This window comes from Rattus norvegicus, chromosome 4 (assembly GCF_036323735.1).
Source record: "Rattus norvegicus strain BN/NHsdMcwi chromosome 4, GRCr8, whole genome shotgun sequence".
Classification (NCBI taxonomy): domain Eukaryota; kingdom Metazoa; phylum Chordata; class Mammalia; order Rodentia; family Muridae; genus Rattus; species Rattus norvegicus.
Genome location: NC_086022.1, coordinates 48,278,043 through 48,302,622, shown reverse-complemented (window position 1 = coordinate 48,302,622; position 24,580 = coordinate 48,278,043). Strand labels below are relative to the sequence as shown.

General features: G+C 38.3%; 1 protein-coding gene across 5 annotated transcripts; it reads right to left on the bottom strand.

The window, feature by feature from the left end:
- On the bottom strand, window positions 1-24,479 carry Ankrd7 (ankyrin repeat domain 7). 5 transcript variants are annotated; one of them, XM_006236119.5, is made up of 6 exons: window positions 17,804-24,479; window positions 16,741-16,855; window positions 16,411-16,584; window positions 15,501-15,607; window positions 8,396-8,533; window positions 1-242 (listed from the first exon to the last, which is right to left on the bottom strand). In XM_006236119.5, the coding sequence occupies exons 1-6, from the start codon at window positions 18,043-18,045 to the stop codon at window positions 182-184; spliced, it is 837 nt and encodes a 278-aa protein (XP_006236181.1). In that variant the 5' UTR covers window positions 18,046-24,479; the 3' UTR covers window positions 1-181. The 5 variants fall into 5 exon arrangements, 4 of the variants coding, with proteins under 4 accessions (XP_006236181.1, NP_001178941.1, XP_006236183.1 ...); NM_001192012.2 differs by having other exon boundaries at window positions 16,411-16,587; window positions 17,804-18,154; XR_005503309.2 differs by having other exon boundaries at window positions 185-242; window positions 8,396-8,472; window positions 16,411-16,587.
- Window positions 24,480-24,580: the final 101 nt, after the last annotated feature.

The window sequence follows — 24,580 nt, the reverse complement described above, 5'->3', positions numbered from 1 at the left end:
TTTCATCATAGAATTTTTAATTTTTATTAAATGGGTTATCAGAAAATGTTAATGAAGATCTTCAACATGATTTATGATTTTAAAAGAGAGGAAAATTTTAATTCCATAGTTAGGTACTGCTTTGAAAGGAAAAGGCTGCTTCCCTTCTTGAAAGAAAATATAAAGTGACAAGAAAAACTGCTCAGTGAGCTGTTTGCTCAGTTTTCTTCTTTTTCTCATTATTGGCAATTAACTGATGATACCTAGACATAAGAGAATATACATAAATTGTGAAATTCATAAAAATTCTAGTAATTATTAAATTTATTCCCTCTCCAGAGTTTCCCCTTACATTTCCCTCTCAAGTCTCCATGTTAATAGGCACCACTTCATTTCATGTGCTCCACCTCTCTGCCATCCCTGTTGCAAATATATCTTTAAAAATCACTCATAGGCTCAGAGCCTCCCAGCCTTCCCTTAAAATCTCCCACCTCTCATCACCATAGCCCAGCATACAGCTCCTGTTCTACTAGAAGCCATACCAATTCCCAGAACTCCAGAAACCCAGAGGACAGGCAGGGGTGGTAGAAGCTCCCTAGAGGCCCAGAGGAATTACTGGTTACCAGAACTGTAGGCCACTACAGTCAAAAGACCAGGGAAGAAACAAAAACCAAGGGGCAAAAACAACATCCATCTAACAAAGACAACGTCAGAAATCAGTACCGAAACCTATAATTAATTACCCCAAACTCAGTCACCTAGAGATCAACATAAGAACACAATCAAAAACTTCCAAGACAATACAGCACCACCAGAGTTCAGCTATCTTACTACAGCAAGCTCTGAATATTCCAACACAGCAGATACACAAGAAAAAATGGTCTTAAACCAAGACCATTTCAAGAAGGTAATAGTCAGCCTTAAAGAGGAAATGAATAATCCCTTAAAGAAAGCCAAGAAATTATCAGCAGGCAGGCAAAAAATATTAAGTAAAACCATTTTAACCTGAAAATGGAAATGAAAATCATTAAAGAAAACACAAAGTGGGAGGATCCTGGAAATGGAAAATCTATTAAACAAATAGCAACTACATATGCAAGCATTACCAGAAGAATATTAGAGTTGGAAGAGAGTCTCTCAGGTATAGAGGATACGATACAATAGTCAAGAAAAATGTTAAACCTAAAACAGTTTCTGACATAAAACATCAAGGAAATCTGGAATACTATGGAAAGAACAGACCTAAAAATAATAGGAATGGAAAAGGAGGAGAAGTATGAGGGGGATGGGGAGGAAGGGGAGGAGGAGGAAAGCTCAGAAAATATTTTCAATAAAATTGTATTAGAAAATGTTCCTAACCTAAAGAAAGACTGTCTACAAAAGTACAAGAAGTTCACAGAACACCAAATAAATTGAATTAGAAAAGAAAGTCAAAACATTAAATATACAGAACAAAGAAAGAATATGAAAAGCTGCAAAAGAAACAGGCCAAGTGACATATAAAATTATTATTATTAGAATTATACCCACATTTTCAACAGAGACTCTGAAAGTTAGAAGAGACTTACCAGATGTCCTATAGACTCTAAGGGACCACAGATGCCAGCCCAGACTACTATAACCAGGAAGACTTTTCAGTCACAATAAATGTAAGAAACTAGCTATTATGAAATACACACACACACACACACACACACACACACACACACACACACACTACCAACAGCAACAACAAGAAAATAACAGGAATTAGCAATCATTGTTCATTGACATCTCTAAATATTAATGGACTCAATTTCCCAAAAAAAAAAAAAGACACAGACTAATAGAATGGATGTGAAAACACGACCCATGTATCTACTGCATACAAGAAACAAACCTCAAAGAGAAATATTACCTCAGAGTAAAGGGCTGGGGAAAGATTTTCCAAGCAAACGGACATAAGTAGCAGTCTGCTGCAACCATTTTAATATCTAACAAAATAGACACCAAACCAAAAGAGATAGGGAATGACACTTCACACTCATCAAAGGAAAGATTGACCAAGATGACCTTTAAATTCTTAGCATCAATGCCTTAAATAAATGGGCATCCACATTTGTAAAAGAAAATGAAACATATTTAAAGCTTAAATACACATTCTTAGTGAGAAACTTTAGTATCCCATTCTCATAAATGGACAGGTCATCCAGACAAAAACTAAACAGTGAAATACTGGAGATAATAGACATTAGGAAACAAATAGAGCTAACAGATATCTACGGAACATTTCACTCAAACACAAAAGAATATGCCTCCTTTCACCTCATAGAACTTTCTCCAAAATTTACTACAAACTCAATTACAGAGCAAGTCTCAATATATAAGGTAATACTGATAAAATCCCTGAAATCATCTCAGAACACCATGGATTAAAGCTGGATGTCAACTACAGAACTAACAGAAAGCTTACAATCTCATAGAAATTGAACAACTCTCTACTGAATGAAAAAAGGTGGTAGAGAAAAACATAAAGAAGAAAAGCCTTTCTACAATTCAATGAAAATTAGTGTACAACAAACCCAAACTTATGGGACATGATGAAAGGACTGCTAAGAGGAAAACTCATAGCACTAACTACCTACATAAAAAATAGTGAGACCTCATACTAGTAACTTAACACCATACCTAAAAGCTCTAGAACCAAAAGAAGCAACATCATTCAAGAGGAGTGCATGGCAAGAAACAATCAAATTGAGACTAAAAGCAATAAAATAGGAACAAAGAGAATACTACAAAGAGTCAATGAAACAAAAAATTTGGCTCTCCAGGAAAATCAGCAAGCTAGACAAACTCTTATCCAAACTAACTAAAAGACAGAGACAATGTCTAAAACAACAAAATCAGAAAACGGGAAATAGCAACAGACACTGAGGAAATCCATAAAAATCATTAAGTCTTACTTCAAAAGCCTGTACTCCACAAAATTAGAAAAATCTGGAAGGAATAAAGAATTTCCTTGATATATACTATTTACCAAAGTTAAATCAAGATTAGATAAACTGTAAATAGTCCTATAACCCCTATGAAAATAGAATCAGTCAAAAATCTCACAACCCAAAAATCCTAGGAACAAGATGTTCAGAATTCTGCCAAACTTTAAAAGAAAACCTAACGCCAATTCTCCTCAAATTATTCCACAAAATAGAAACAAAAAGAACACTGCCAAATTCATTTTCTAAGGCCACAGTCACCCACCCAGACACCCAAACCACACAAAGATTCAACAAAGCAAGAGAATTACAAATTTCCCTCATGAACACTAATACAAAAAATACTGAATAAAATATTTGCAAAGAACACATCAAGATCATCCACCATGATTAAGCAGACTTCCTTCCAGAAATGCAGTATGGTTCAACATATAAAACTCACCCAATCTAATCCGCCATATAAACAAAAGAAACAACCAAATTATTATTTAAGTAGATGATGAAAAAGTCTTTGACAAAAATCTAACACACTTTCATAATGAAATCCTTGGAGAGATAAGACACATTTAAGCATATCAAAGGCAATTTACAAGCCTTTAGCCAATATCAAATTAAACAGAAAGAAATGCAAAGCAATTGCATTAAAATCAGGAACAAGAAGAGGTTGACCACTCTCTCCATATCTATTCAATATGGTACTTAAAATTCTAGATATAGCAACAAGACAGCTGAAGTTGATCAAGGAGATACAAATTAAAAAGAAAGAAGTCAAAGTATCATTTACAGATGATATGATAGTATACATAAGTAACCACAAAAATTCTACCAGGGAAATCCTACAACTGATAAACACTTTTATTGACTAGATACAACATTAACTCAAAAAAGAAAATCAGTAGTCCTCCTATATACAAATGATAAACCAGATGAGAAAAAATGAGGAAAGCATCACCTTTCACAATAGCCATAAATAATATAAAATATCTTGGGGAAACTTTACCCAAAAAGACTTGTATGATAAAAAATATCAAGCCTTTGAAGAAAGAAATTGAAGAATATATCAAAAGATGGAAAGATCTCTAATGCACCTGGATTGGTAGTATTAACATAATAAAATTTGCTATCCTTCCAAAGCAATCTACAGAGTCCATGTAATTCCCATCAAACTTCCAACAGATTTTTTTACAGACCTTGAAAAGACAAATCTCATCTTCATATGGAAAATCAAAACACACAGGAAAGCTAAAACAAATCTGTACAATAAAAGAACATCTGGATTAAACTAGATGGATGAAGCAAAGAAGTGCAGGCCGACAGGAGCCGGATGTAGATCGCTCCTGAGAGACGCCAGAATACAGCAAATACAAAGGCGAATGCCAGCAGCAAACCACTGAACTGAGAATGGGACCCCCGTTGAAGGAATCAGAGAAAGAACTCGAAGAGCTTGAAGGAGCTCGAGACCCCCTTATGAACAACAATGCCAAGCAACCAGAACTTCCAGGGACTAAGCCACTACCTAAGGACTATACATGGACTGACCCTGGACTCTGACCTCATAGGTAGCAATGAATATTCTAGTAAGAGCACCAGTGGAAGGGGAAGCCCTTGGTCTTGCTAAGACTGACCCCCCAGTGAACGTGATTGTTGGGGCAATGGGGGGAAGATGGGGAGGGGAACACCCATAAAGAAGGGGAGAGGGAGGGATTAGGGGGATGTTTGCCTGGAAACCTGGAAAGGGAATAACACTCGAAATGTAAATAAGAAATACTCAAGTTAATAATAATAAAAAAAAACATCTGGAAGTATCACCATCCTTGGTGTCAAACTATACTACAGATCTTTAGTTATTGTTATAAAAACAGATAGGGGGTTGGGGATTTAGCTCAGTGGTAGAGCGCTTGCCTAGCAAGCACAAGGCCCTGGGTTCGGTCCCCAGCTCCAAAAAAAACAAAAAACAAAAAACAAAAAACAAAAAACAGATAGGTTGAGCAATGGAATAAAATCAAAGACCCAGACATAAATATATATACTTATGGATACCTGACTTTTGATTAACAAACCAGGAATACACAATGGAAAAGAAACAAAGAAAGCAAGCATCTTCAACAAATGGTTCTGGTCTAACTGAATATGAATGTAGACGAATGCAAATAGATTCATCTATCACCCTGCATAAAGCACGTGTCCAAGTAGATCAAAGACTTCAACATAAAACCAGATACACTAACCCTGGTGGAAGAAAAGGTAGGGAACAGCCTTGAATTCATTGACACAGGAGAAAACTTCCCAAACAAAACACTGATAGCACAGACACTAAGAACATCAATCAATAAATTGGACCCATGAACCTAAGAATCTTCTGTAAGGTAAAGGATACTGTTAAAAGGACAAAATGGTAGCCTAAAGAAGTATAAGAGATTTTCATCAATCCCACATCCCAACAGAGAACTTATATCTAAAGCATATAAAGGATTCAAGAAACTAGACACCAACAAACCAAATAACACAATTTATAAAATGGGGTGCATTTTTCTACAGAGAATTCTCAACAGAGGAATCGCAAATGGTTGAAAAACTCTTAAAAGAAATATTCAGCATCCTTAGCCATTGGGGAAATGCACAGCAAAACAACTCTGAGATTTCATCTTACATCTGTCAAAATCGTTAAGATATAAACACAAGTGACAGCTCATGCTGGCATGAGTGTGAAACAAGGGGAACACTCCTCCATTGATTGTGAGGGGCAATTTTGTACAGCCACTATGGAAATCGATATGGTGGCTTATCATAAAACTGGGAATTCATCTACCTCAAGACCTAGCTATGTCACTCTTTGGCATGTTCCCAAAGGACACTCCATCCTACCACAAGAACACTTGCTCAATTAATGTTCATTACAGGCAGCATTATTCTTAATAGCTAGAAACTGGAAACGACCTAGAAGTCCCTCAACATAAGAATGGATAAAGAAAACGTGGTGTATTTACATGATGTAGTATTGCTAAGCTGTTTAAAAAAAACAATGACATCATGAAATTTGCTGACAAATGGATGGAAATAGAAAATATTACCCTGAGTAAGGGAACCCAGACTCAGAAAGACAAACATGGTATGTACACATTTATTGGACATTCAGGGTGATAGATATGAATCTATTTGCATTTGTCTACATTCTTATCCAGTTAGACCAGAACCATTTGTTAATCAAAAGTCAGGTATCCATAAGTATATATATTTATTTCTGGGTCTTTGATTTTATTCCATTGCTCAACCTCTCAAATTTGTTGAAGATGCTTGCTTTTTTTTTTTCCATTGTGTATTCCTGGCTAAGTAATAAGGTTAACTCCTAAGGATGGGAGAATGACTCATGATCTCCCTGGGAAAAGAAAATAGAATAGATTTTGGGGGTTGATGGGGATGGGAACAGGAGGAATCAGGTAGGGGTGGGAGAGATAGAGGAAGATAGGACTAGGAGAGATGACTGTTTTGGCAGGGAGTATTTGGGGGCAAGGTAGAAACCAAGTGAAGTGAAAAGTCTCTGGAATCTATGAAACTAATTCTACAAAAGTCCCCTAGCAGTGAGGGATATAGAGCCTGAACTGGTCATCTTCTATAACCAGGCAAGTTTCCTAGCCATGGGACTGAGATACCAACCTAACCACAAAACCTACAATCTTTCCTGCCTGGAAAATGGGAAGGAGCATCCTTTGGATATATGCTAAAGAGTGTATAGCTGTGTCTGGAGGTAGATTGATTCCCAGTTTTCTGAGAAACTGTCATATTGACTTTGAGGGACTGAATGCCTGTAACTGCATGGATGGCCAGGAACCAGGGGAATGCTTCAGAAGATGAAGAGGAAGGACTCTAGGAGCCAGAAGGATCAAGGATACTATGAGAACATGGCCCATAGAATCAACTAAGCAGGGCTCATAAGGGCTCACAGAAATTGAAGTCACACATATGGAACCTCTTTGGGTCTGAGATAGGTTCTGCACTTGTACCTTATGATGGTGTGGCTTGGTGCTCTTCTGAGACTGCTAATGGTGGGAGCTGAAGCTGTCTCTAACTCTTTTACCTGCTTTTGGGACCCTTTTCTCCTACTGAGTGACCACATACAGCTCCAATATGATGGTTTATACCCAGTATAACTGTATCTTTTTAGGCTTTTGGAAAGGAAACAAAGGATTGATCTGAAGGGAGAGGAGAGATCCAAAAGGAGAGGTGTGAAGGAGAAACTGTGGTCCAAAAGTCATCTGTGAGAATAATAAAATCACTCAGAACATACGGGGGAAAGGGTGGCTGTATGTCGTTGTTACTGGATTCATTTGATTGGACTGCCATAACAAAGCATCAGCCATGTGACTACAACAGGAGGTTTTGCTTTGGTTTGTTTGTGTTTGTTTCTTTATTTCTTTGTTTCAGTTGAAGGCTAGAAGGTCAAGATTAAGGTGTTGGTTCCTACTGAGAGGCAAGAGAAGTTCTGTCCCCTGACTCCCCTTGCCTGTGGATACCTGTCCTCTTGTTGAGTCTTCACATCACTTGACCCCTGTGTACCATCCTCCTTTTGTATTTTACCTTGTGTCTTAGGCTCTTTTTTGTTTAAAGCCATGAGATTGAATTAGGGCCTGGTCTACTGGATTTATTTTACCATAATCACCCATTTAATGGCCTGATTTCCAAATAATTATACAGTCACATGAGGAAAAATGACATTGAAGCTTTAATACACAACATATCCTATAGCCTAGCACTGGGAAGAATGTGCAGGGAGGACCACTAACCCAAAACCAGCTTGGAGTACAAAGAGAGTTTGAGATTACCATGAGGTGCATAGAAAACAGAGAGACAGACAAAGCATGTGTAATTTAAAATTTCCTCTAAAACAAATAATTAAAAGTGCATTAGTTTAGAGCTATAGTTAACGAATTATCTATACATTAAATTTTAGTGTGTTGTATCTTATTTTCTCATTGACTATGAGAAATCAGAATTATACATGTTTATACATGGACTTCTTTGTCTTAGAAATATAATGAGAATATACTTCAGAATTCTGAAACATTAAAGTGAAGTATATAGTAAAATGGTAGTGATAACTACTCATAACATACATCCTGTATGTTATTAATAATAAAAATAATGAAAGGGATGAGTAGATCCATCATCTGTTCTTCAAATCTTCTAGTTAAATGTAGGTGGGCACCAGAACATTGTTCTGGTATATTCGACATTACCATGCCACTGCCGTGCTAACTGTCATTCATCTAACAGATAACTCATGTTCATTCTATATATGGAAGAGGTGAAGACTCCCTGGGAATTCCAGTGTTTGTGCTTGTATATTATCCCCTTTTTATTAGCCTATAAAAGTTGCACTTTGGGAAACTCTGTGTATCTCAAAATCATACTCATATAGTTATTAAAATTCTGAAAGTGTCACTTACATAGTAAAGCCATTAAATGAAGCATATTCCTCAGCTGTAAATCCATAAATATCTTCACAAGCTAGGTCTGCATCTTGCTGAAGAAGAAGTTTTACAGAATTTGTTGGTTCAACAATCAGAGCAATCATGATGGCTGTTCTGGAGCAAGCCATTAACAAATTTATTCATCTCAACTTACCACTCAAACATAGGTCCTCTACCCCTAAGGGAGTCATGGAGAAAAATGGAAAACATTGGACTGGTCTGCTCAAAACTGCACAGCAATGAGAGACCATAGGAAGGTACCTAAACACGTGCACTCAACTAGGAAGCAGCTGACTCAGTGGTTTTCAAACTCTGCCTTCTGGAAGCTTCCTGCTCTCAAGATGCCTCAAATCTCCACAGGGAGGACTATTGGGTACCCTAGTTTCTCTCTCCCACTAACTCCAGCACTGGCTTCAACGTAAGATTCAAAAGTTATTATAAATTAAGATAATAACTTAAAGGTACACATATGTGATTAAGCAATTTGATTTTACAGATTAAAAAAAGAACATTTGGACCCGCAGATCCCGGCCCGCAGCAGCTCTCTGCTCCCAGACCCGGTGAGAGAGAGACCCAACCTCCTGGTCAGGTGGGCACTCCTGAGGCTGCAGAGCGGAAGAGACCACCAACACTGCTCACCCCTGCCCACATCCCTGGCCCAAGAGGAAACTGTATAAGGCCTCTGGGCTCCCGTGGGGGAGGGCCCAGGAGCGGCAGGACACCTGCCTGAGACACCGCCAGAACCTGAAAGAAACAGCCCGGATAAACAGTTCTCTGCACCCAAATCCCGTGGGAGGGAGAGCTAAGCCTTCAGAGAGGCAGACAAGCCTGGGAAACCAGAAGAGACTGCTCCCTGCACACACATCTCGGACGCCAGAGGAAAAAGCCAAAGACCATCTGGAACCCTGGTGCACTGAAGCTCCCGGAAGGGGCAGCACAGGTCTTCCTGGTTGCTGCCGCTGCAGAGAGCCCCTGGGCAGCACCCCAAGAGCGAACTTGAGCCTCAGGACCACAGGTAAGACGAAATTTTCTGCTGCAAGAAAGTTGCCTGGTGAAATCAAGACACAGGCCCACAGGAACAGCTGAAGACCTGTAGAGAGGAAAAACTACATGCCCAAAAGCAGAACACTCTGTCCCCATAACTGACTGAAAGAGAGGAAAACAGGTCTACAGCACTCCTGACACACAGGCTTATAGGACAGTCTAGCCACTGTCAGAAATAGCAGAACAAAGTAACACTAGAGATAATCTGATGGCGAGAGGCAAGCGCAGGAACCCAAGCAACAGAAACCAAGACTACATGCCATCATCGGAGCCCAATTCTCCAACCAAAGCAAACACGGAATATCCAAACACACCAGAAAAGCAAGATCTAGTTTCAAAATCATATTTGATCATGATGCTGGAGGACTTCAAGAAAGACATGAACACACTTAGGGAAGCACAGGAAAACATTAATAAACAAGTAAAAGCCTACAGAGAGGAATCGCAAAAATCCCTGAAAGAATTCCAGGAAAACACAATCAAACAGTTGAAGGAATTAAAAATGGAAATAGAAGCAATCAAGAAAGAACACATGGAAACAACCCTGGATATAGAAAACCAAAAGAAGAGACAAGGAGCTGTAGATACAAGCTTCACCAACAGAATACAAGAGATGGAAGAGAGAATCTCAGGAGCAGAAGATTCCATAGAAATCATTGACTCAACTGTCAAAGATAATGTAAAGCGGAAAAAGCTACTGGTCCAAAACATACAGGAAATCCAGGACTCAATGAGAAGATCAAACCTAAGGATAATAGGTATAGAAGAGAGTGAAGACTACCAGCTCAAAGGACCAGTAAATATCTTCAACAAAATCATAGAAGAAAACTTCCCTAACCTAAAAAAAGAGATACCCATAGACATACAAGAAGCCTACAGAACTGCAAATAGATTGGACCAGAAAAGAAACACCTCCCGTCACATAATTGTAAAAACACCAAACGCACAAAATAAAGAAAGAATATTAAAAGCAGTAAGGGAAAAAGGTCAAGTAACATATAAAGGGAGACCTATCAGAATCACACCAGACTTCTCGCCAGAAACTATGAAGGCCAGAAGATCCTGGACTGATGTCATACAGACCCTAAGAGAACACAAATGCCAGCCCAGGTTACTGTATCCAGCAAAACTCTCAATTAACATTGATGGAGAAACCAAGATATTCCATGACAAAACCAAATTTACACAATATCTTTCTACAAATCCAGCACTACAAAGGATAATAAAGGGTAAAGCCCAACATAAGGAGGCAAGCTATACCCTAGAAGAAGCAAGAAACTAATCGTCTTGGCAACAAAACAAAGAGAATGAAAGCACACAAACATAACCTCACATCCAAATATGAATATAAAGGGAAACAATAATCACTATTCCTTAATATCTCTCAACATCAATGGCCTCAACTCCCAAATAAAAAGACATAGATTAACAAACTGGATACACAACGAGGACCCTGCATTCTGCTGCCTACAGGAAACACACCTCAGAGACAAAGACAGACACTACCTCAGAGTGAAAGGCTGGAAAACAACTTTCCGAGCAAATGGTCAGAAGAAGCAAGCTGGAGTAGCCATTCTAATATCAAATAAAATCAATTTCCAACTAAAAGTCATCAAAAAAGATAAGGAAGGACACTTCATATTCATCAAAGGAAAAATCCACCAAGATGAACTCTCAATCCTAAATATCTAGGCCCCAAATACAAGGGCACCTACATACGTAAAAGAAACCTTACTAAACCTCAAAACACACATTGCACCTCACACAATAATAGTGGGAGATTTCAACACCCCACTCTCATCAATGGACAGATCATGGAAACAGAAATTAAACAGTGATGTCGACAGACTAAGAAAAGTCATGAGCCAAATGGACTTAACGGATATTTATAGAACATTCTATCCTAAAGCAAAAGGATATACCTTCTTCTCAGCTCCTCATGGTACTTTCTCCAAAATTGACCATATAATTGGTCAAAAAATGGGCCTCAACAGGTACAGAAAGATAGAAATAATCCCATGCGTGCTATCGGACCACCACGGCCTAAAACTGGTCTTCAATAACAATAAGGGAAGAATGCCCACATATACGTGGAAATTGAACAATGCTCTACTCAATGATAACCTGGTCAAGGAAGAAATAAAGAAATTAAAAACTTTTTAGAATTTAATGAAAATGAAGATACAACATACTCAAACTTATGGGACACAATGAAAGCTGTGCTAAGAGGAAAACTCATAGCGCTGAGTGCCTGCAGAAAGAAACAGGAAAGAGCATATGTCAGCAGCTTGACAGCACACCTAAAAGCTGTAGAACAAAAAGAAGCAAAGACACCCAGGAGGAGTAGAAGGCAGGAAATAATCAAACTCAGAGCTGAAATCAACCAAGTAGAAACAAAAAGGACCATAGAAAGAATCAACAGAACCAAAAGTTGGTTCTTTGAGAAAATCAACAAGATAGATAAACCCTTAGCCAGACTAACGAGAGGACACAGAGAGTGCGTCCAAATTAACAAAATCAGAAATGAAAAGGGAGACATAACTACAGATTCAGAGGAAATTCAAAAAATCATCAGATCTTACTATAAAAACCTATATTCAACAAAATTTGAAAATCTTCAGGAAATGGACAATTTCCTAGACAGATACCAGGTATCGAAGTTAAATCAGGAACAGATAAACCAGTTAAACAACCCCATAACTCCTAAGGAAATAGAAGCAGTCATTAAAGGTCTCCCAACCAAAAAGAGCCCAGGTCCAGACGGGTTTAGTGCAGAATTCTATCAAACCTTCATAGAAGACCTCATACCAATATTATCCAAACTATTCCACAAAATTGAAACAGATGGAGCCCTACCGAATTCCTTCTACGAAGCCACAATTACTCTTATACCTAAACCACACAAAGACACAACAAAGAAAGAGAACTTCAGACCAATTTTCCTTATGAATATCGACGCAAAAATACTCAATAAAATTCTGGCAAACCGAATTCAAGAGCACATCAAAACAATCATCCACCATGATCAAGTAGGCTTCATCCCAGGCGTGCAGGGATGGTTTAATATACGGAAAACCATCAACGTGATCCATTATATAAACAAACTGAAAGAACAGAACCACATGATCATTTCATTAGATGCTGAGAAAGCATTTGACAAAATTCAACACCCCTTCATGATAAAAGTCCTGGAAAGAATAGGAATTCAAGGCCCATACCTAAACATAGTAAAAGCCATATACAGCAAACCAGTTGCTAACATTAAACTAAATGGAGAGAAACTTGAAGCAATCCCACTAAAATCAGGGACTAGACAAGGCTGCCCACTCTCTCCCTACTTATTCAATATAGTTCTTGAAGTTCTAGCCAGAGCAATCAGACAACAAAAGGAGATCAAAGGGATACAGATCGGAAAAGAAGAGGTCAAAATATCACTATTTGCAGATGACATGATAGTATATTTAAGTGATCCCAAAAGTTCCACCAGAGAACTACTAAAGCTGATAAACAACTTCAGCAAAGTGGCTGGGTATAAAATTAACTCAAATAAATCAGTTGCCTTCCTCTATACAAAAGAGAAACAAGCCGAGAAAGAAATTAGGGAAACGACACCCTTCATAATAGACCCAAATAATATAAAGTACCTCGGTGTGACTTTAACCAAGCAAGTAAAAGATCTGTACAATAAGAACTTCAAGACACTGAGGAAAGAAATTGAAGAAGACCTCAGAAGATGGAAAGATCTCCCATGCTCATGGATTGGCAGGATTAATATAGTAAAAATGGCCATTTTACCAAAAGCAACCTACAGATTCAATGCAATCCCCATCAAAATACCAATCCAATTCTTCAAAGAGTTAGACAGAACAATTTGCAAATTCATCTGGAATAACAAAAAACCCAGGATAGCTAAAGCTATCCTCAACAATAAAAGGACTTCAGAGGGAATCACTATCCCTGAACTCAAGCAGTATTACAGAGCAATAGTGATAAAAACTGCATGGTATTGGTACAGAGACAGACAGATAGACCAATGGAATAGAATTGAAGACCCAGAAATGAACCCACACACCTATGGTCACTTGATTTTTGACAAAGGAGCCAAAACCATCCAATGGAAAAAAGATAGCATTTTCAGCAAATGGTGCTGGTTCAACTGGAGGGCAACATGTAGAAGAATGCAGATCGATCCATGCTTATCACCCTGTACAAAGCTTAAGTCCAAGTGGATCAAGGACCTCCACATCAAACCAGACACACTCAAACTAATAGAAGAAAAACTAGGGAAGCATCTGGAACACATGGGCACTGGAAAAAATTTCCTGAACAAAACACCAATGGCTTATGCTCTAAGATCAAGAATCGACAAATGGGATCTCATAAAACTGCAAAGCTTCTGTAAGGCAAAGGACACTGTGGTTAGGACAAAACGGCAACCAACAGATTGGGAAAAGATCTTTACCAATCCTACAACAGATAGAGGCCTTATATCCAAAATATACAAAGAACTCAAGAAGTTAGACCGCAGGGAAACAAATAACCCTATTAAAAAATGGGGTTCAGAGCTAAACAAAGAATTCACAGCTGAGGAATGCCGAATGGCTGAGAAACACCTAAAGAAATGTTCAACATCTTTAGTCATAAGGGAAATGCAAATCAAAACAACCCTGAGATTTCACCTCACACCAGTGAGAATGGCTAAGATCAAAAACTCAGGTGACAGCAGATGCTGGCGAGGATGTGGAGAAAGAGGAACACTCCTCCATTGTTGGTGGGATTGCAGACTGGTACAACCATTCTGGAAATCAGTCTGGAGGTTCCTCAGAAAATTGGACATTGAACTGCCTGAGGATCCAGCTATACCTCTCTTGGGCATATACCCAAAAGATGCCTCAACATATAAAAGAGACACGTGCTCCACTATGTTCATCGCAGCCTTATTTATAATAGCCAGAAGCTGGAAAGAACCCAGATGCCCTTCAACAGAGGAATGGATACAGAAAATGTGGTACATCTACACAATGGAATATTACTCAGCTATCAAAAACGAGTTTATGAAATTCGTAGGCAAATGGTTGGAACTGGAAAATATCATCCTGAGTGAGCTAACACAATCACAGAAAGAGATACATGTTATGCACTCATTGATAAGTGGCTATTAGCCGAAATGCTTGAATTACCCTAGATCCCTAGAACAAACAAAACTCAAGACGGATGATCAAAATGTGAATGCTTCACTCCTTCTTTAAATGAGGAAAAAGAATACCCTTGGCAGGGAAGGGAGAGGCAAAGATTAAAACAGAGACTGAAGGAACACCCATTCAGAGCCTGCCCCACATGTGGCCCATACATATACAGCCACCCAATTAGACAAGATGGATGAAGCAAAGAAGTGCAGACCGACAGGAGCCGGATGTAGATCGCTCCTGAGAGACACAGCCAGAATACAGCAAATACAGAGGCGAATGCCAGCAGCAAACCACTGAACTGAGAATAGGTCCCCTATTGAAGGAATCAGAGAAAGAACTGGAAGAGCTTGAACGGGCTCGAGACCCCATATGTACAACAATGCCAAGCAACCAGAGCTTCCAGGGACTAAGCCACTACCTAAAGACTATATGGACTGACCCTGGACTCTGACCCCATAGGTAGGAATGAATATCCTAGTAAGAGCACCAGTGGAAGGGGAAGCCCTGGGTCCTGCTAAGACTGAACCCCCAGTGAACTAGTCTATGGGGGGAGTGCGGCAATGTGGGGAGGGTTGGGAGGGGAACACCCATAAGGAAGGGGAGGGGGGAGGGGGATGTTTGCCCGGAAACCGGGAAAGGGAATAACACTCGAAATGTATATAAGAAATACTCAAGTTAATAAAAAAAAAAAAAAATAACATTTGAAAAGTATATGTAATTTTCCCTAACTCACACCATGTGGTTAAAATATCACAGATCTATAAATGAATATATTCATATTTACATATTCTTATTAATAAATCCTAATTATGTGACATCCTATTTGGCTTCACTAATTATACCTATACCTGTGGTTTTTATCTGATGCATTTACATCGGCTCCTTTCTTCAGAAGGAATTTTACCATATTTTCATTATTTTCAGCAACAGCAAGTAAAAGCGGGGTGTAGCCATCCTGTAAATATTATTTCAAAATAATTATTTAAATAACTGTTAGGTGTGTGCTTTTAATTTTAAGTATACTTTTAAAAGTATGTTCATAAGAAACTCTTGAATGCATATTTTAATTTTTAAAGGGTTTCAATCCCTAAAATTATGTGACTTTAAATAGTCTTAAACAAATTAAGGTCCAGGTGCTACATTTTTAAATACAAATTGTATTCGAGGCTTAACGCAAACCATAGGTATAAAGTGATCAAGTCAAGAATATCATTTATATAAGTTTTGCATATCATTATCTCAAATGTATATGCAATTATGTCTATACAGGTTTATTTAATAACTTCCAAGACTATCATATACACAGAATATCATTGAAATGAAGTAGCAAGATGCTGTTTTAATAATTATTTTTCAGTTATATTCACTAAAATTCAAAGGGAGAATTAGGCTATTTTTAGCATAATAACTAATTTTTAATTCAACTCTTTTGCGATTATGTTGTTAAAACAACTTTAAAAGATGAGGTTTACTATTTTATGTTAATACTAATTTATAAAGAACTCAAACATTCTTATCTGGTATGACCATTTGAAAATTATCACTGATAAATATGTTTCTTTGCACATCAGGGTTAAGGTCTACAATGAAATGCAAACACTTTACAAGAAGGAAATTAGCAGATTTTGATAACCTATTCTGCTCTCAATTCAGTTTGGCAAACTCATATATTAAAGTATATGTTTCTGCTCTATGAATTATCTGCAGTGAATATTCAGTAGCTTTCTAAAATGCCTATGTCCTCTCACAGATGCTCACCTTATTTTTGGCTTCAAGATTGGCTTTGTAGTCAAGCAATTTATTGGCTAATGAGATATTTTGGCCATAAACAGCATAATGGAGAGCAGTATTACCATAAATATCTCCCAGATTTGGATCTGCACCATGGTGTAGAAGAAGAGTAGCACAACTCTCCTGTTGACACTCTGCTGCCTGCTAGTGGAAGAAGAGTAAATGAGTGGATGACTTCCTGTTTCAGATACATGAATTAATGTTTATTGTTATAATTTAAAGCATAAAAACCAATAAAATTTAACAAGGATAAATGCCTAAACACACTCCACTAAAAAGAAGGAAAATGGAACACACCTTAATCAATGGGGTTCTGTTTTCACTATCCTGGACATTAATTTTGCATTGATTCTCAATTAAGAGAGAGACAATGTTTGTATATCCGTTAGCACAGGCGAAATGCAAAGGTGTTCTATATCGATACAATAAAACATGAAGTTAGAGGTACATCTCAGGTATTTATTACAACCATGAACAAGCAGGTTTAAATATCAATATATTTGTTTCGTTTTTGTTGATATTTAATGAAAATTATGCTAATTATACTTTATCTTAATAAATTTAAAAGACTAAATGAATGACTTGAAAATCAAATAAGAAAATTTGGCTCTACTAAATTGAAAGGGATTTTCTTCCTGATTCAAAAAAAAACTTAAGAAACATCTCCAACAGAAAGGGCAGTGTCAAAGACATCTCTCCCTATTGTGTATTTCTCTGTCCATCAAGTAATTTTGGCGTTTCCAATGTTGCAAATATATGTAACCACTAGGCAGGGTGTGAAAGTTGTGATGAAGTAAATAAGCTTGCTACATTATTCACAACTCCAGAACTAGGGGATCCAATGCTCTCTTCTGGCCTCAACAAGGACATGATGCACATAAACTCAGGCACACATACAAATAAAAAATATATTTTAAAACTTGAATATGTAACACAAAAGAAGAAAAGCAATCATTGTCTGGCCAGGGAAGTTTGTTGCATTATGTAAAATTATCAAGTTTCTTTAAACAAAACTATGTTATTTATTTCGGTTTCTCCAGGTCTTAAAGACAGTAATTTCCTTCTTGATGATTGCCTTTCCTCACCCTGGCCATGCACAACGCACACCAAGAAGCAAAAGAGCAAAAATAAGAGAGAAAATAATGTGAGCAAGCAGGAATTAAAGGAGAGGAAGAAGGGCTCGATACTCAAGCAAACATTCATGAGTTAAGGGGCTTGTGAAAGACGGTGATTCTGCTCAGGAAAATGCAGAATGACATCCAGTATTGCGCATCTCTGACATGCTTTCTCTGTGATTGGAACAGTCAGCTGCCCCAGCTTGTCCTTCCCAATACTCCTGTAGATCCTAGGTTCTGGTCACCTGCTTCTTTTGTCCCGCCCATTCACGTCGTATTTCTTGCGTTCGAGGTAATCCTTCAGCTTCTGCACATTGCCAACTGAAGCAGCTTTATGGAGTTTCTTTAAGGGCTTATCTCGAAGATGATATCCCCCACCTGTGGACAGGCTGGGCATGGTACTGGCTAGGCTAATGGACAGGTCTGAGGAGTGGCTGTGAGAATCATCTGTCTTCCTCTTTTCCCTGAAGGGGAAGAGCTTCTTCATAGTAAGATCTCTAATTAAGACGTTCCTGGGAATCCTAACCAACAGCCCAGGTCCTCTGCCGCAAGCACCTCATTCACGACTGCTTCTGTATCTGACCAAATCCAGAGTTCTGTGTACACAGGAATCTTTGCCTAGCTATAGCCAAGGACCAAAGCTATATCTGTTGCCTAGAAACTGTGCAGGGCTTCTACTGCGCAGCTGCAGTCTTGATTGTGATCCAGTTAGCGGAACTGGATTTTCATATGTGATTGATTTTGGTTTTACAGCCACATATACCATCTTGCCATTAAATCCTGAGCCTGGAGAGAAACCTATTAACTTAGAGTCCATTTTCCTTCATGGATGGATTTAATAGCTTGTAATTTAACCAACTGAGATTAGGACGCAGAAGGTAGATCTCTGCCAGTGCTGTTTTCTCCACTTGCATGGTCATGTGCTATAGCTTGCCTTTAACAATAACAACCATCTCTGGACGTTCTCAATTTCAAGCACACTTTGTAAATATGCCGCCCATGTTCCACCTTACCTTGTCTAGTCACAAATTTAAGTCCTTTGACAATTGAGCTCACTCTATCTAAGGCTCATTAATTCTATTTGCTTTTCCCTTGTCCACCTTTCCCTGTATCCACAGTGATCTTCTTAATGAGACTGAACTCCATTCATTAAAACCCCTTCCATGTAAATGTGGTCAGTAAATAAGCCTCCTCTGCTATGTCCTTAAACCTAAGCTCTAGTAAACCCTAAACTGCTTTGTCTGCTCTGAGACTCTGAATATGACTAAATGAAAAACACGCTGCCATGCTGTCGGTTTTCATTTTCAATTCAAGAACATGACCTTTAAGAAGACTGTTATTCTGTCCATCAACACTTAGCTATTTCCCTGGCCCAACTGTTGTCCCTTTTCCCACCACTGTTTCATTGTTTCTCCCCAAAGCTCCTTGGCTGACGAGATTGGAGAAATTCTACAGGAATCAAATAAGCCTACCTAGTTACCTGCATCTTAACAAAGCAAAAACAAACAAAAACCCATTTTAACATCTTTTTCATGTAGATTATATGTCCACATTCCTACCAAAAGCCAGATCACTCACATGTGCCCTAGACACTGTAGCCTACCTGAAAATAATGCTTAAAATCTCTCCTGATTCCCTTATGTGTCTTAGAAGTTTCCTTCTCTGATCACTAATTCTGATTAATATTAGTACGTGCTAAAATATGTCCCATCCAAAAAAAAAAAAACCACTTTTAGCAACTTTGTGGATTCTCCTTCTCTACTACCTTATTCCCTTTAAAACTCCCCAACACTAGGTAGAAGAGTAAGAAGGTTAGAAGGGGGAAAATGTGGATATTATTAGACTACTTCCTGATGTTTCGGGGTATCTAGTTCCTTGAGGTAAATCCATTCCTTCAACTTAAACAGCATCCAGCTGCATCCAAACAGCCACAGCAGGGGCATCAGCGCCTGCCACCTCTCTTGAGGCTCTGGACTTCATATTCCCTCTTTAAGAGTTCCCAGAACTCCAAATGTAAACTATCTTCAACTTTCAAGGTCACACCCCTGCCAGAGCATGAGATAAATCATAGATGCTGTGGACGATCTGAGGCAGCTTCATATTAAAATAAAAACATAACATTTCTGTGTTTTAAAAGAACCCATTTAGCATTTAACATTTTATTAATAGTTTTATTTGTTGACAATTTTATACGAGTATGCAGTGCTCCTATTACTATAATGCCTACCTTATCTTATCCCTTCCTACTCTGTAACCAATCTATCCTCCCCTCTTCCTAAGGTCCCTTTCCTATGCTTTCCTCTTTTGGTTTGGTCTTGTGATGCAGTTTAACCCACAGGTTGGCCTCAAATCTGTAATCTTTCTGAGTTAACCACCCAAGTGACAGAGTTATGGGCCTGCTAAGCCACCATAAATGGCTTAGAAATTCTTAACTCTTGTCAACAAATGAAGCTTTCAGTACTGGACTGGGTTTCATCCAATTGAGTTTTTGGCCAGAGTCCTGTGGAAATTCCTACACTATCCAGACTATTGCCAAGACAGTAGGTTGCTCTTAATAGACTGACAGTAAGGCCCCATTGCTAAAACATACTATTACAACTCACTGAACTTGGAGAGGCTGATCTGGGGCCTACATAGAATCTTCACCCCCATGTTATAGTATCTAAAACAATGTACCCTGCTGGCTACCAAAGAGTAATACAAACACCAACACAACCACCAAACCTTTGATCTACAATCTGTACTGCCTGCGAAGTATGCCAGGGCAACAATGACACAAACCTGTGGGATAACCAACCAATGTCTGATCTGACAGAAGGCTCACTCCATGAGACAAAACTCATACCCAGTACTGCTTGGCTAACCAAGAACCAGACAAGATATGACAGCCCAGAGCCTAGAGCCCTAGAGTAAAAGAAAACACTACTGTTAAAAAACAACAAAAACAAAAATAAAAACAAAAAGTAACAATGACATGATTCCTAGTAATATTCTGCTATAGTCCTAGATCATGCCTTTCTCTGCCATCATCAGAGCAGCTTCCTCTTGTAACAGATGGGAGCAAATACAAAAACCTTCAGCCAGATATTACTCAGAGAGAGGGGTGGGAGGGGAGAGGAGGAAGAGACAGAGAGTGGAGGGACGGAGGAGGAGAGAAAGGGGGCACACAGCTTTAAACAAGATGTTCCCATCAAACCACTCCCCTTAGAGCTCAGTGAACCTCATGGAAGGGGGAGCAGGAGTAGGGGAGACAGCAGGGATGGGGGATACCAGAACAAAGCCCTCTAAAACAACTGAGCAAAGTTCGTATGAATTTAGGGAGACTGGAACAGCAAGCACGGGGCCTACATGTCTGTACCAGGTCCACTTGCACTATTTTCATGGGACTCCTGATTGTGTGAACCAGTGGATCTCTGATTCTTATGCCTTCTCTTGGGGCTCTTGTATTTTTCTGTTGGCTTGCCTTGTCCAACTTGGATGTGGTGGGTTTTGTTTTGTCTCATGATAGTTTGCTGTCTTTGTTGGTATCTCTTGGAAGCCAGTTCGTTCTTAATGAAAGACAGAAAGGGAAGTCAATCTGAATGGAAGAGGTAGTTGGCAAGAACTGGGAGGAGTAGTGGGGAAGCTGTATTCACATTACATTGTATGAGAAAAAAAATCCATTTAATAAAAGGGGGAAAGGGAGTACCACTTGGAAAAGAGGGCTTCTTTTGCACATGAGGCATATTACTAGTTTCATTTCTGAAAGAAATAAAACAAAAACCAGAGATAAAAGACCAGGATGTTTACTACTACCCTATTAAGAGCAGAGAAGTTATATCATATAAAGAACACTGGAGTAGGATAACAGAGTGGAATTCTGTATAGCAATTCTTTATCTGTGCTACAAAACGAGAAAGAATAACTGAAGAACAATTTAAGTATATGAAAAACACACAAAATACAGAAAGACCTAAAATGCTGGATTCTTTTAAATGTTTAATGTGCCAACTTTCCATCTTTGGAAGATGTCTTGAAGACAAGTCCTATCCTTGAATTCTCAACTCCTCCATCCCCCAGCTGCTGCGACTTGGTAGCAGATGGGCAGTTAGCTAACGTAGGAAACACAGCTGGTGAGGTCTAGTTTGCCCCCACCCTTACCATTATGCAACCTACAGACAGCGATTTTACTGAAAAACAGAAATGGAAAAAAAAATGATCAAACTAAATTATATCTATTTAAAACGATGATTTTAGTAGCTTTAAAGGAATGCCCCCTCAGACATTATATCCTAATACTAAAACAATTTAGTGAACTTATTAAATCTTTGCATCAACATGATTTGGAAGAGGTACCACAAAAGTGGTAGATAACAATGTGTTTATTTTGTCACTGGCTTAGAAGCAGCTCTCAACATTTATTATCAGCTTGACCAGTGTCCCTGACAACACTCCCATGTCTATTTATGTATTCTGAGGCTTAGAAAAGGAATAGTCACTAGGAGGCAGTGCCACAAGTAACAGCTAAGCCCTTACAGGGCTCCCAGTACAGAGAGAAGTAACAATTGAAACAGCACTTGCCAAATGTAAGAACAGCTCTGTTGAGCAGAATGAGGTATGAACAATTAAATGAATGCTCAGCTGGTCAGAACACTGTAAAACTGGATGGAACTAGTTTCTTGCCAACACTGCCTTTGAGTCTCACATGGAAACACAATGCAATTCTATCTCATTTGCCTAAGACTTAATTAAGACAGAACAGTGTTCTAAAACGAGGTAAAGATGCCGCAAATAAATAAAATGGAGTCTTAAAGACTCAGGGGTAACCAAGTGCCTGGTTCATTTCAGGAATTATTCCCATTTGTTCCACTATCGATGTAATAAACCAAGACCAATAAGCAGAGCTCAAAAACATTTTTTTATAGTGCCTCAGGTAGCTTTAATGAGGCCAGTTTGGGGGCCTGTCATTGTCTACAAAATCCTAGATAAATCAGAGCTTCAATGTCCTCATATATAAGATCACTACTGGAAGCATCCAGCATTACACCTGCAAAACAATGTGCACTCAAATAAACAATGCTACTAAATCCAGAAGGCAAAGTCCCACAATACATCACACTGCAAATGAAAGATTGCTTTACAAGGTTGACTACAAGGCACAGATTCATATGGCATTACAAAGAGTTACATCCTTATCCACTCACGTTCTTTCAGAGCATAAGGAGAACTGTTCACAGTTATCCCATACTGAGATTAAATCTTTTTATTCCTTATATATTTTCACATTGTTAGCTTTAAATTTTGAGAATGACATTCTAAAGGATTTTTCTTTATAAGTACTGATAAAAATTTATCTTTAGTGTTTATGCCTCCAAAATTTGTTCTATTTTTACACCCAAATTGCTACCATGAAGCCATTTAACAAAGTGATTTAACCTAAAAGTGATGTTATCTTGAATAATTTAATGGTACTTGTTCAACTACAAAGAAAAAAAACCTTTCCCAATTTATGTAGTCCTCTTTTGCCCCTTCAAGTAATTTTATGAAAATAGCTTGCCCAGAAACAAATAACTCATTTTCAGTAAGTTGGTTTTTAATTATGCCTTGTGTCAGAATCACAAAGATGTGAAAGTTATAACTGATTTGAAGCTTTATAAATAATATAGATTGCAGAATACATTAAGGAACATACAAACCTTGACACCACATAGAAACTAGTGGCTCCCTTAATAGTTTTCATGCAAGAGCAAGTCCAGTTTGGAGTGGATGTGAGCACACAAAGAGCCACAGACATCCAGGAAGTCAGAAAACAGCATCTGGTCCTTACCTTTCAGTTCTTCCATAAAAGCATTCTGGATGTTTTATCCAGTCTCAATAAAAGACACAGTATGATAAATAGTTTTGGGAAAAGATGTATGGACTTAATTTGTACTGGTAGAATAAAAGCTCTGAGGAAGTAAACGACCTGGCTTAATTTTTCAATCAGTTTAGGATGTATTATTCAAAACATCCCTGGCTTTCTCATTCTGCATTGCAATCCTTTTACTACCAACTACAGTTGGAAAGAGCTGGGATGCCAAGCCTCTAACTTCATTACTTCCCACCCCCCTCCTCACAGGCTTGCTTTTACTTTAATTAACCACAATGACTCCATTAGAGTTCTGAATATTAAAGGGCTCAACAAACTCGGCTCTAAGCCCTCAAGACAGCCTTCTCCATGAGCCGTTTTCAGAACTCACAAACTGTACACCATCGCTTCCTCCTGAACTTACTTTGGGTTAACTCATACAACTATGGCATTGAAGACAAGTAGAGCCTCCCTGCTTTGTAAATGCATGCACGTATGAATTATCTGTGGCTGCTTATGTTTTAACAGGAGAGGTAAGCACCTGTTACAGAGAATGCAGAGTCTTTAAAACCTAAATGTTTTACTAGTTGCAGCTTTTCAGAAAATTTTGTACTTTCACTTAAAAAACGAAAAATACTAAAAACAGATTTCGATTTACAAGGATGTCTACACTTCACTATTCTATCACCAAGATACCCACCCATTTTGTCCCACATATTAAACCGATGAGTTCTATGAATGCTTAAAATAATTAAATATGACCTACAACACCCTTTCTACGAATTTTTTGGAAATATTTATCAAAATAGCTTCACGGACTAAGCAACGAGATAGTTAGCAAAGAGCACTGTTCCTGATTTAACTAACTCCCCACATTAAACACAAGCTCTTTGAAGAGTGAAAAGCTCTTCACTATTTTTTAAAATTCAGTAATACAGTGGCATTTAAGATACACAGAATCTGTTTTCAGACACCAAATCTTGCGACTTTACTGGGCACCTAAAGATTTGTCCACATACTGGACTCTTGGTCATTCCTACTTTCCTATTAACTTTTGTTGCAATTTAAGTTTACAAGTTTTTCATTACTCAACCAAATTCTTTATACGCATCTCTTAGACCTAAGGAATAATTGCTTCCAACTACTGGAGAACTGTAGTACATTGGGAAGAAGTCTGACAGTTACCTGTAGATGG